At 48.6% G+C, this 12,679-nt stretch overlaps 2 protein-coding genes across 6 annotated transcripts in view; one reads left to right on the top strand and one right to left on the bottom strand.

Annotated features, from left to right (window-relative positions):
• The window catches only part of NTAQ1 (N-terminal glutamine amidase 1), a 41,526-nt gene that overhangs the window by 564 nt on the left and 28,283 nt on the right, over positions 1-12,679 (top strand). The gene's annotated exons all lie outside the window — the stretch shown is intronic.
• Positions 1-12,679, bottom strand: part of ATAD2 (ATPase family AAA domain containing 2) — a 94,168-nt gene that overhangs the window by 80,562 nt on the left and 927 nt on the right. Inside the window, exon 1 of one of the 5 annotated variants that reach the window (XM_038390809.2) lies at positions 10,464-11,115. The exons of 2 other annotated variants lie outside the window; for them this stretch is intronic. In XM_038390809.2, the coding sequence (XP_038246737.1) occupies positions 10,464-10,682 (219 nt within the window). In that variant the 5' untranslated portion in view covers positions 10,683-11,115. Of the gene's footprint in view, positions 1-10,463; positions 11,116-12,679 lie in introns of those variants that run through there. 2 more of the 5 variants (XM_038390810.2, XM_038390813.2) reach the window with 2 other exon arrangements.

The raw sequence follows: 12,679 nt of genomic DNA, 5'->3' as shown, positions 1-12,679 counted from the left end.
TTGTGCTGGGAATCCACACAAGGATAACCTGGAGTTGAATCTGAGCCTTTTATCTCAGCCCTGGTCTACACTAGGAGTTGAGGTTGAATTTAGCAGCGTTAAATTGTCCACACGACGAAGCCCTTTCCCCCCCCCCGACTTAAAGGGCTCTTAAAATCGATTTCCTTACTCCACCCCCGACAAGGGGATTAGTGCTGAAATCGGCCTTGCTGGGTCGAATTTAGGGTACTGTGGACACAATTAGACGGTATTGGCCTCTAGGAGCTATCCCAAAGTGCTCCATTGTGACCACTCTGGACAGCACTCTCAACTCAGATGCACTGGCCAGGTAGACAGGAAAAGGCCCGTGAACTTTTGAATTTCAATTTCCTGTTTGACCAGTGTGGCAAGCTGCAGGTGACCATGCAGAGCTCATCAGCAGAGGTGACCATGATGGAGTCCCAGAATCGCAAATGAGCTCCAGCATGGACCGAACGGGAGGTACGGGATCTGATCGCTGTATGGGGAGAGGAATCCGTGCTATCAGAACCACATTCCAGTTTTCGAAATGCCAAAACATTTGTCAAAATCTCCAACGGCATGAAGGACAGAGGCCATAACAGGGACCCGAAGCAGTGCTATGTGAAACTTAAGGAGCTGAGGCAAGCCTACCAGAAAACCAGAGAGGCAAACGGCTGCTCCGGGTCAGAGCCCCAAACATGCCGCTTCTATGATGAGCTGCATGCCATTTTAGGGGGTTCAGCCACCACTACCCCAGCCCTGTTGTTTGACTCCTTCAATGGAGATGCAAGCAACACAGAAGCAGGTTTTGGGGACGAGGAAGATGATGATGAGGAGAAGGATAAGGTTATAGATAGCTCACAGCAAGCAAGCGGAGAAATCGGTTTTCCCGACAGCCAGGGACTGTTTCTCACCCTGGACCTGGAGCCAGTACCCCCTGAACCCATCCAAGGCTGCCTCCTGGACCCACCAGGCAGAGAAGGGACCTCTGGTGAGTGTACCTTTTAAAATACTATACATGGTTTAAAAGCAAGCGTGTTTAATGATTAATTTGCCCTGGCATTTGTGGCTCTCCTGGATGTACTCCCAAAGCCTTTGCAAAGGTTTCTGGGGAAGGCAGGCTTATTGCATCCACCATGGTAGGACACTTTACCACTCCGGGCCAGTAGCACGTACTCGGGAATCATTGTAGAATAAAGCATTGCAGCGTACGTTCACGGGCATTCAAACAACATTCATTCTTTATCTCTCTATGTTATCCTCAGGAGAGTGATATCATTCATGGTCACCTTGTTGAAATAGGGTGCTTTTCTTAAGGGGATATTCAGAGGTGCCCATTCCTGCTGGGCTGTTTGCCTGTGGCGGAACAGAAATGTTCCCCGCTGTCAGCCACGGGGAGGGTGGAGGGGCTAGCCACGTGCTGGGGGGAGGCAAAATGTGACCTTGGAACGAAAGCGTATGTGCTATGTCTGTAATGTTAACAGCAAGGTTTACCGTGAAAGAGTGTACCCATTGGTATTTAAAGACACATTTTACAGAACACTGTCCCTTTTTTTCCTCCATCAGCTGCATGTGTTTCAAGGAACACAGGATCTTCTCCTTTCCAGAGGCTAGTGAAGATCAGAAGGCAAAAAAAACCAAACAAACAAACAAAAACAAAAAAAACCCCTACACTCGTGATGAAATGTTCTCTGAGCTCATGCTGTCCTCCCACACTGACAGAGCACAGACGAATGCGTGGAGGCAGACAGACAATGTCAGAGTGCAGGAAAGCACAAAATGACCGGGAGGAGAGGTGGCGGGCTGACAAGAGGACTGAAGCTGAAAGGTGGCGGCAGCGTGATGAGAGGAGGCAGGACTCAAGGCTGACACTGCTGGAGGATCAAAGTAATATGCTCCAACATATGGTTGAGCTGCAGGAAAGGCAGCAGGAGCACAGACTGCTGCTACAGCCCCTGTGTAACCAACCGCCCTCCTCCCCAAGTTCCATAGCCTTCTCACCCAGGCACCCAAGAACACGGTGGGGGACCTTGGGCCACTCAGCCACTCCACCCCAGAGGACTGCCCAAGCAACAGAAGGCTGGCATTCAATAAGTTTTAAAGTGCTGTGTAGCCTTGTCCTTCTCTCCTCCACCACCCCTCCTGGGCTTCCTTGGTAGTTATCCCCCTATTTGTATGATGAATTAATAAAGAATGCATCAATGTGAAGCAACTATGACTTTATTGCCTCTGCAAGTGGTGATCGAAGGGAGGAAAGGAGGGTGGTTAGCTTACAGGGAAGTAGAGTGTACCAAGGGGCGAGAGGTTTCATCAAGGAGAAAAAAAAAAACAGAACTTTCACACTGTAGCCTGGACAGTCATGAAAGTGGTTTTCAAAGCTTCTCTGATGCGCACCCTCCTGTGCTCTTCTAACCGCCCTGGTATCTGGCTGTGCGTAACCAGCAGCCAGGCGATTTGCCTCAACCTCCCACCCTGCCATAAAAGTCTCCTTACTCTCACAGATATTGTGGAGCGCACAGCAAGCAGCAACAGTGGGAATATTTGCAAAAAGAAAAGGAGTACTTGTGGCTACAGCTCACGAAAGCTTATGCTCAAATAAATTTGTTAGTCTCTAAGGTGCCACAAGTACTCCTTTTCTATAGGCATTTCAACATCCCCAACGGTTATTTTCTGGTCTGGGATTAAAGTCCCTTCCTGCAGCTTTTGAAACAGACCAGAGTTCCTGAAGATGCGAGGGTCATGTACTTTTCTCAGCCATCCCACGTTGATGTTGGAGAAACATCCTTTGTGATCCACCAGTGCTTGCAGCACTATTGAAAAGTACCCCTTGCGGTTTATGTACTCACCAGCTTGGTGCTCCGGTGCCAAGATAGGGATATGGGTTCCGTCTATGGCCCCATCACAGTTAGGGAATCCCATTGCAGCAAAGCCATCCACTATGACCTGCACATTTCCCAGGGTCACTACCCTTGATATAAGCAGATCTTTGATTGCGTTGGCTACTTGCATCGAAGCAGCCCCCACAGTAGATCTGCCCACTCCAAGTTGATTCCCGACTGACCGGTAGCTGTCTGGCGTTGCAAGCTTCCTCAGGGCTATTGCCACTCGCTTCTCAACTGTGAGGGCTGCTCTCATCTTGGTATTCTTGCGCCTCAGGGCAGGAGAAAGCAAGTCAAAGTTCCATGAAAGTGCCCTTACGCATGCGAAAGTTTCGCAGCCACTGGGAATCATCCCAGACCTGCAACACTATGCGGTCCCACCAGTCTGTGCTTGTTTCCCGAGCCCAGAATTGGCATTCCACCGCATGAACCTGCCCCATTAGCACCACGATGCCCACATTGCCATGGCCCATGCTTTGAGAGAAGTCTGTATCCATGCCCTCATCACCGCACTGACGTTGGCTACTCGCCTGGTTTCGCTTTGCCAGGTTCTGGTTCTGCATATACTGCTGGATAATGCATGTGGTGTTTAATGTGCTCCTAACTGCCAAAGTGATCTGAGCGGGCTCCATGCTTGCTGGTATGACGTGGTATGGCGTCTGCACAGAAAAAAGGCGCGGAACGATTGTCTGCCATTGCCCTGATGGAGAGAGGGGCAACTGAGGACATGGCTTACAGGGAATTAAAATCAACAAAGGGGGTAGCTTTGCGAGAAACAAAATGGCCCCCTCAAGGATAGAACTCAAAACTGGGTTTAGCAGGCCATTGATTTGAGGGAGGGAGGAGAAAATGAAGACAGAACAAATTTAGTCTATTTCTTGTTTTAATACACTTCATCTATCTTTATACATCTTGCTGGCAGCAGACTGCGCATTATGACCGCTAGCCATCGTCATCTCCTGGGTGCTCGACAGAAGACGGTGCAGTATGACTACTGGCCATCGTCTTCTGCTGGCTGCTGATTAAAAGACAGTGCACTGCCGGTAGAACTCAAATCGCCATGAGACAAAACTTAAAAAGGGAACTGACCTGGCTGAGTCACTCCCATGTTTGCCCAGGCACCCCTGACCTCATCGAGATCGGTTAAAAGAGCACCCAGGACTACGTTGATGACAGCTACCAGTCATACTGCACTGTCTGCTGCCAAAAGGCAATAAACTGCTGCTGTGTAGCAATGCAGTACCACATCTGCCAGTGCCCAGGAGATATACGGTGACGGTTAGCTGAGCGGGCTCCATGCTTGCCGTGGTATGGCATCTGCACACGTAACTCAAGAAAAAAGGCACAAAATGATTGTCTGCCCTTGCTTTCACGGAAGGAGGAAGGGAAGGGGGGCCTGACGATATGTACCCAGAACCACCTGCAACAATGTTTTAGCCCCATCAGGCACTGGGATTTCTACCCAGAATTCAAATGGGCAGCAAAGACTGCAGGAACTGTGGGATAGCTATCCACAGTGCAACGCTCCGGAAGTCGACGGTTGCCTCGGTACTGTGGACACTCCGCCGACTACATGTACTTAGGGCATTTGTGGGGGGCGGGGGGGGACACAATCAACTGTATAAAAATGCTTTCTACAAAACCAACTTCTATAAATTCGACCCAATTTCATAGTGTAGACATACCCTTAGTCTGATTTGCCGAATGTTAGCATATCCTCCTATCTTCTGTCTCTCTCCTGAATTAAAGATGGTCTTGGCCAATAATTTAGCTGTTAGAATTTTGTGAGGGCTGTAACTGGCCCTTCCACTTGTTCATTCAAAGCCACGCTTCAGAAAGCTTTTAGCAATGGCTACTGCGCCCTGTAATCCAGGCAAGAACAAACACGTTTCCTTTTCACTTATGGCATTCCTCAGGGACATGTATTTGGAAGTTTTAAATGCACAGCAAATCAGAAACTGGTGAAACATCAATATTGGAAAAGTAGGCTAGGGGAATCTAGTTTAAAGAAGATTTTATGTAAGTTATTTTAAATGCATGCTCACGGGCATCCCAGTTAAGCACAGACCTCTACAATTAGATCACTGCAAATAGTCTCAGAGCTGAAACTACTCCAAAGTTTTCTCTCAGTGAAGATCTTATTCGCCTGTCTGGGGGATTGGCAGAACACTTCAGCTGGTATAACTATGCCCTTTACTAAGGAAGCCACAGCAGGCTTAACCTTAGGTAGAAGTAGGTCTCGATAAGAAATTTCCAATCCACCTTAATCACATTCTCAAACTAGTTGAGGAAGAATTACAGAGCTTTTTACCTTTGAGGTTTGTGTTTCATTTTCTACACATGTATCTGTAAAGTTAGCCCTCCCCCTTCATGCTTAGCGCAGAGAAACTTGGTTGAAAGTCTGAGGTATCTAGCTCAGCAGTTCTCAAACTGTGGGTTGGGACCCCAAAGTGGGTCACAACCCCATTTTAAAGGGGTCACCAGAGCTGGCTTAGTCTTGCTGGGGCCCAGGGCCGAAGCCCAAGCCCCACCACCTGGGGCTGAAGCCCCGGTGTTTCAACCCTGGGCGGCAGGTCTCAGATTATAGGTCCCTTGCTGGGGTTGAAGCCCTAGAGCTTTGGCCCCCCCACCCAGGGAGGTAGGGCTCAGGCTTCAGTCTCCCCTAATGGGGTAATATAGTAATTTTTGTTGTCAGAAGGGGTCACAGTGCAAAGAAGTTTGAGAACCCCTGATCTAGCTCAAAGTCCCAGCTTTAGAGATTTCTCCTGTTCGTTAGAGCTGTCCTCCCAAACTTCTTAGTAGTGTGGCCAACTGCAACCAAGCTTTTTCCCCCCACTAAAGCAGGACATTAGATTCAAGATACTAGAGTTTGGATGGTTTTGAGACTCACCAGGCATCACCTGACAAAGGCATCTAAAAGTTATAAAAAGATCAGTTCTCTCTGTAGATCCAGTACAGGAAGAGAAACATCCTGGAGGACTCAAGTTCAGGAGAAGGGACTCTGACCAATTGTCAAAGAATGCTCAAGAGTGGTGAAGATACTGGGCAGGAATTGCATATAGAATTTTCTTATTTTACACAGATCTGTATTCCTCTTGTGCTGTCTAAAGTAAAGAGTGATTGTTTTTGGAAAAGCTTGTGTCTGTTTGCTTCAACTTTCATGTCACCCCAAAGAGGTAAACTAGAAGCCAGAGTATCCACAAGAATGGAGCTCTGGAAAAGGGTGTACTAAAGTGCTGAGGTGATATTGGGGGAGCAGAGATCAGCACTGGTTCTCAGGGCCAAGGGCAGCTGGACCATGGGCTCCCATTCCTAGGAAAGGATTATGAGACAGACTGTGTGCTGGAAATGTGCCAGAAAGCCTAGAACCAGAGTTGGTGACTTAAGCCTGTGCAGACAAAAGGGAGCCTAAGATGACTTAGGCCCTACATGTGGGTCAAACAGAGCAGCCTGGCAAGTGTCCAGCAGGGGGAACTTGACCAGGGCTGAGAGAGTCTGCAAGCATGTATCCCACATGTCACCCTTACAAAAATAGTAGCCACTTCATGACCTTCTGTGGGATCACTTGAAGGGTAGAGGAGGTAGGCCTATTTAACAGGGAAGGGAATCAGGAGCATGGAGTGAAGTGATTCAGAGTGGGGATTGACTGCACAGAATGGAGTGAACTAGAGCCATTGGAGACAAGTGACTCATTATTAAGGCTGCGAGTTTGTCATAGGTTCCGTGACTTCTGCAGCAGCCGGTGCACCTGGCTCAGGGGCAGCTCAAACCGCCAATGCACCAGTCACGCCAGTCACTGCTGGGGCAGTCTCAGGCCACCGCTCCCTGCCCCAGCAGCAGAGTTAGTGTGTGGGAGTTGGCAGAGGATGGGGCACAGGCTGGGGTGAGGTGGACTCTGGGCGGAGCTTACCTGGGGGACTCCCCGGAAGCAGCAACATCCCCTTGCTCAGCTGCTAGGCAGAGGCATGGCCAGGCAGCTCTGCGCACTGCCTCTGCCCAGAGCGCTGGCTTCACAGTTCCCACTGGCCGTGGTTCCCAGCCAATGGTGCTGCGAGGGTAGTGCCTACAGGCAGAGGTGGCCATGCCTCCGCCCAGAAGCTGAGCAAGGGGATGTCGCCACTTCTGGGGAGTCCCCCAGGTAAGCACTGCCCAGAGCCTACCTCACCCCATCCCGTGCCCCAACCCCTGCCCCTCCTTAACTCTGCTGCTGCTGCTTGGGGCAGGAAGGTATGGAGCCCTGTAGAGACCTACTGGCCCCACCAACCCCCCCTTCCTGCACGCGTCCTTGGCAGTTGTCCCTCCCTTCCCAAGTTTTAGTCACAGATATTTTTTAGTAACAGTCATGGACAGATCACAGGCCGTGAATTTTTGTTTACTGCCCATGACCTGTCCAGTACGTTTACTAAAAATACCTGTGACTGAAACGTAGCCTTACTCATTAGCATCAGAAAGTTTATAGAAGCTAGCACCTTTACAGCAGCTGAGCACTTGTAGGTAAAATAGCTTGCAGAAACAGCAAATGCTTTGCAGCCTTCTCAATAATCTCAGCATGGACATTGCCTACGTAATGGCTGGGAGCAGGGATTTCTTCCTCCTGGTTGTTCTAGGGGACCTTGCCTTCCCCTGAGATTCAGGAGGCCCAGTTGAGGCTTCCCTGCTTGCTCTGCAAACAGAGAGAATATGGATCTCATGTGTGGGAGGGAGGTTGTGGGGAAAAAAAAAAAAACAAAAACAAAAACAAAAGCCACCCCCACCACACCTTGAGTTTCATGCCACTGATAATGGCCTGGTCTCAGTGAGCACAGCTTTCATGCAACTTGCTCAAGTATTACACCATGGATCTTGCTCCCATGCCAAGTTTTGCTGGAGCCTGGTCAACTGTTTCTGCATGGATCTTGGCTGCATGCCATCTGGAAACTGGGTTCCTGGGGCTGTCTACAACTGCCATTTCTAAAGGGAGGAGAGGTTCTGTCTTCCTCACCCACCTCAAAGTTTTTTTGTGTGTGGGATTTTTTTTTTTTTTTTTGGAAGTTTAGAGGAGAAAAGCCTTGAAGCCATTGAAGAAACTGACAGTTTGTTAAAAGTCCTGCAAAAGCTCTGCTACAAAGGGAAACCTGAAATCTCTTGTGTGCTGCTTGGAGGCAGAGAATTCTGGAGAATTCCTCCTGAGGAACAGGACAAAGCCCAGGCTCAGAGCAAAGATCTGTTCTGCCTCCAGCTGCTATGGAGACAGGGAATGCCCCACTGAAAACTGTTTGCCACAAAGGGGACCAAGAACGTAGTTTTCAAAAGATACTCAACCACAGAGGCCTAACATTTCTCAAACTAAGTTCTGACATGCAAGTCAGAATTTCATTCTGTTGTGATGTTTTGCTAACTGGTAGCGATCATGGAATTTAGTTAGGCACTTCACATCCCTTTAAACAGCAAACTCTCAAATGTTCTTTCTGGGCTGATCTCATACATACTTTGCTGGGGAAAGTTTAAAATTTAGTTCTGCCTTTAAATTATGCAAATATGAAGCTTTACAACTGTTTTGCAATTAACTGAAAAACCCTTTGTTTTGCACTTCAGAAGTGACATGACATTCCCACATGTATACCAGAAAGGAGTTTAGTTGTGAAGTAGTTTTGGACATTTGAATTTCATATACTGGCATGTACCAGTGAGACACCTAATGTTCTCTCTGTGGATATGGCAACATTTAAGTGTAAATTCCTCTGGAATACAAGGAGCAGATCTAGGTGGAACATTTTGACCTGGTTTAACTTCGAATCCTAGAAAGTCATTTAGTCAGAATCAGCTATATTCTGAATAAGCAATAAAGAGCTTAGATTTTTATTTAGGATAAACCACACTTACACATCATTCCCCACAATAATCCCTTAACTTTTCAATTTATTACCTGTGAAGTGGTCTCTAAGTAATAAACTCAGAACATACTGCTGCAGCAGCTGTAAAAGCCCATCACAGGCTGATATAGGAGCGCGAAAGTCACAACTGAAGTATCGTAACTCCTTGCGTAATGTTGTAGTAGCATTGAAAAATGCTACTTTAAGCGAAACGATATTAAGCAAATCCAATTTCCACATAAGAATTAATGTAAATGGGGGGCGGGTTTAAGGTTCCAGGAAATTCTTTTTAGCCAGATGTGTGTGTGTGTGTGTGTTTAAAACACACAGCTTTAAAAACAAACAATTTAATACTGTACACAGCAATGATGATTGTGAAGTTTGGTTGAGGTTGTAGAGTCAGAGGGTGGGATATTTCCCAGGGAATGTCTTGCACCTAAATGATGAACTAACACTGGGCTGAGCCCTCAGTTGGATTATCTTAACATCATTTTGCTTAAAGTAGCATTTTTCAGGAACATAACTACCATGTTAAGTGAAGAGTTACTGTACTCTACGTATACTCTGTCAATTGTTTTTAATAGGTAAACCAGGATGAGTGTGGCCAGCTCTGGGATCTGAGACATAACAGGGACAGGGTGGAGGGAAAAAGTCACTTAGTGTGTGACAGATGGGAATATTTTAATATAGTTTGTGTTCAAAGGAAGCAGGATATGCCTGTGCATTTGTCACACAGTTGGAACTGACAAGATTTACCCTTCCTAGTTTCCAGAAGTTCTCTTTTAGATAAGAGGCTCAGGTCTATTCTTAGCAGTTCCCTCCCTAGCAGGGAATTCTTCCCCACTCTCCCATATGGAGATGAATCAAATGAAGATAGGCTCAGCAACCTGGTACTTTTTAGGCTGCTACAACTTTGTGCTCCAGCAGCTTCAGTCATTGTGTAAAATCAATGAGGGCAGATCATGTCTTATGCAAAATGTTAACTCTGAAGGCTAATGACAATTCACATTTTAAACTTTCCATTGCCGACTACATGTTAATCTGCACAACCCACTACAGTAACATCTCACTGCAATGGCCTTGTCTTCACTGCTAAAAGAGGAGTTCTCATCTGGGGTGACTAACTCATGAACTAGCCTTCAGTTTAAAAAAAAAAGTGGCGATAAGGAGATAAACTAAGCAGGGCCAACCACAGGAGGCTGGTGATGACCTCACCAAGTTTACATCGGAGTGAGACGGAAGTGCTTTATCTCCACTGTGGAGCCCATGAGGTTTCTCTCTCTCTCGCACACGCACACACACAACTCTGAAGACAAGGCCTAAGGCTCTGACCCTCAAACGGTAGGAGAGCAGGAGGCTCCGGAGCCAGCACGTGGGGAATGAACACAGCTTCGCGGATAATCCGGTTACCTAAAGCCAGAGCAGAGCCGACCCCAGCAAAGGGGAGCCAAGCCGGACGTGTCTCACCATGTAGAGTGCCCTCAGCCCCTAGATCCCGCCACACTATGGGGATGGGCCCCGTTTTCTGGGCAGAGTTTAGAACGCCACCCCCACCCCCAATTTCCCGGGGAGGGGGGTCACCACCGCCGCTCGCCCCCCCCCCCTTTCCCCGCCGCCGCAGCCCGTGGGGACAGTCACGGCCGAGGCGGGGGTGGGGGAATCGCACTCTTCAGGCGGGCCAGGGAGAAGGCATCAGCATAGCTGTCCGCCGCAAGGCTGCCCCGGTACTCACGCTGCCCGTGGCCTCCGGCGCTCTCCCGGCTCCTCTGCTGCCGGAGGCGGCTGCGGCCGAGCGGGTGCCCATCCTGCGGCTCCGGGGCGCCGGGGAGTTCAGGGATAGGAACTCGGAGCTTGAGTCCATCAGGTCGTAAAGGGACCCCTGACCGCTCGGGGCGGCGGACGGGACGGGACGGCCGCGCCCGCTCCCCGTGTTGCTCCGTAGCATCACCATGGCCGGACCTGTTCCGGCTCACTGGCGGGAGGGGGGGGGGGGCGCGGCGGCGGCTTGTCTCCGAATTCTGGCGCCACAAAGCGCGGGCCGTCGCTTCACCGCCCTGCCGTCGTATCTCTCCGCCTCCGCCCCTCTGTAGAGCCGTGGTGCGACGGCTGAGAGGCAGCAGGTCCTGTGGTACCTGCTGCTCCTGTTACCCTCAATCACGGACCCTGCGGCCGCACCAGCGGAGATCGTTCCGCCCTCCTCGTCCCGTGGGACTCTTTCCCCGGGTCGGTTAGTCCCGGAGCGGGTGCGGAGGGACACGTACCGCTACTGAGTCCCTTCTGGATTTTTGGCGCGTGCAAAGTTGGGGGGGGGGGGGAGGAGAGTGTTTTGCCCGGCTCTGATTGGCTAAGAGAAAGGCGCTCAGCCCGCCTGCTCCGTCGCTTCCCGCGGAAAGGGGATTCAAATGCCAGTCCCTTAAAGGGACACTGCCCGAGATCTCCGCCAGCTGTTCCCCGCGGAGCCAGATGCCCGCCAGGCAGGGGCAGGTGTTGCAGGAGCCTGCCGTAAAGGGCAGGGCTATAATTCAACGGGTCCTTGTCACCCTGACCTACCCCCCCGCCAGGGGACGCACACACACGCTGCATCCCAGTCAGGCACGTCGGAGGACGTGTTGCAGCTGGACAGGGCTCAGGCCGGAGGCAGCTTACTGGCAGCAGCTGGTGTCTCCACTTGCTGATATACTTAAAAAGGCAGGGTACTTAGAGTGGGGTCTACATGTTTAAAGAGGCAATGATGCACATTCGTCATCAAGTTTCCGCAGGGAATGTTTGCAGCCACTGCCATGCATCTATGGTATCTCCTCCCTCTATTTGTGGTGCCTTGTAGAGTGTGAGGCTACATTAACCACCATGTGTGAACCCTTGAGGGCTCAGCCGAATGCCAGTTCATCATTTAGCAGCAAGAAGGGTGGGAAATATCCCACCCTCGGATTCTAGCACCTCAACCGAGCTTCAACACAATCATTGCTGTGTACAGTATTAAGTTGCTTGTTTAAAACTTATACTGTGTATATAATGACTTGTCTGCCAAAAAAAAAAAGTTTCCCCTGGAACCTAACCCCTCCCCCCTTTACATTAATTCTTACAGGGAAATTGGATTAGCTTAACATCATTTTGCTTAGAGTATTTTTCAGGAACATAACTACAGCATTAAGCAAGGAGTTACTGTATTTACTTAAAAAGAAAATGAGTACTTGTGGCACCTTAGAGACTAACAAATTTATTAGAGCATAAGCTGTAGCTCACAAAAGCTTATGCTCTAATAAATTTGTTAGTCTCCAAGGTGCCACAAGTACTCCTTTTCTTTTTGCGAATACAGACTAACACGGCTGCTACTCTGAAACCTGTATTTACTTAGTAGCCTATCTATAAGTTCTTATTTTAGAAAATTAGCCTTTGGCTCTCATTGGCCCAGCTAAGATAGGGACATAACACTAATAGTCAGCACATTCCATCACAAAAGGAGTGCAACAACATTTTCATTCCAAAATAGACTGTTTAAGCAAAACAGGTTAATTTTTTCATTAAAGTCCCTCCCTGGCTTCCTCTATTTTGCTTCCATCCTCCTGAGTAATAAAGCAAACTAAAGTTTCAAATATTAAGATTTCATTCTCTCAAAAAGTTTAGCACATTTCAGTTAAAAGCCCATTGTCAGCTACAAAGGTCACATCTAAACACCGCAAATACTGATGTGTTCTCATCCACAAAAAATTGAGAGCCTGCTGTAGTTTTGATGTGACAACAGCATTTTGCTGAAGTGTCATGGCCTGGAAATAAGTTAAGGATATTTTTGTGATGTTAGGTGCGCAAAAAAAAATTTTTTTTTTACATGATTAAACCTCGTGACTGTGTGGTGCTACCTGTAAGCACCTTATAAAAATAAACTGTTTTGTGTATTTTATGGCCCAGGAGATGAAAGTCTCTTGTGTAGCCATTAGTTTTGCCAGGTTA

The sequence above is a fragment of the Dermochelys coriacea genome, chromosome 2, assembly GCF_009764565.3.
Source record: "Dermochelys coriacea isolate rDerCor1 chromosome 2, rDerCor1.pri.v4, whole genome shotgun sequence".
Lineage (NCBI taxonomy): Eukaryota > Metazoa > Chordata > Testudines > Dermochelyidae > Dermochelys > Dermochelys coriacea.
The sequence above is the reverse complement of the archived record's forward strand: the minus strand, read 5'-3'. Positions and strand labels throughout refer to the sequence as shown.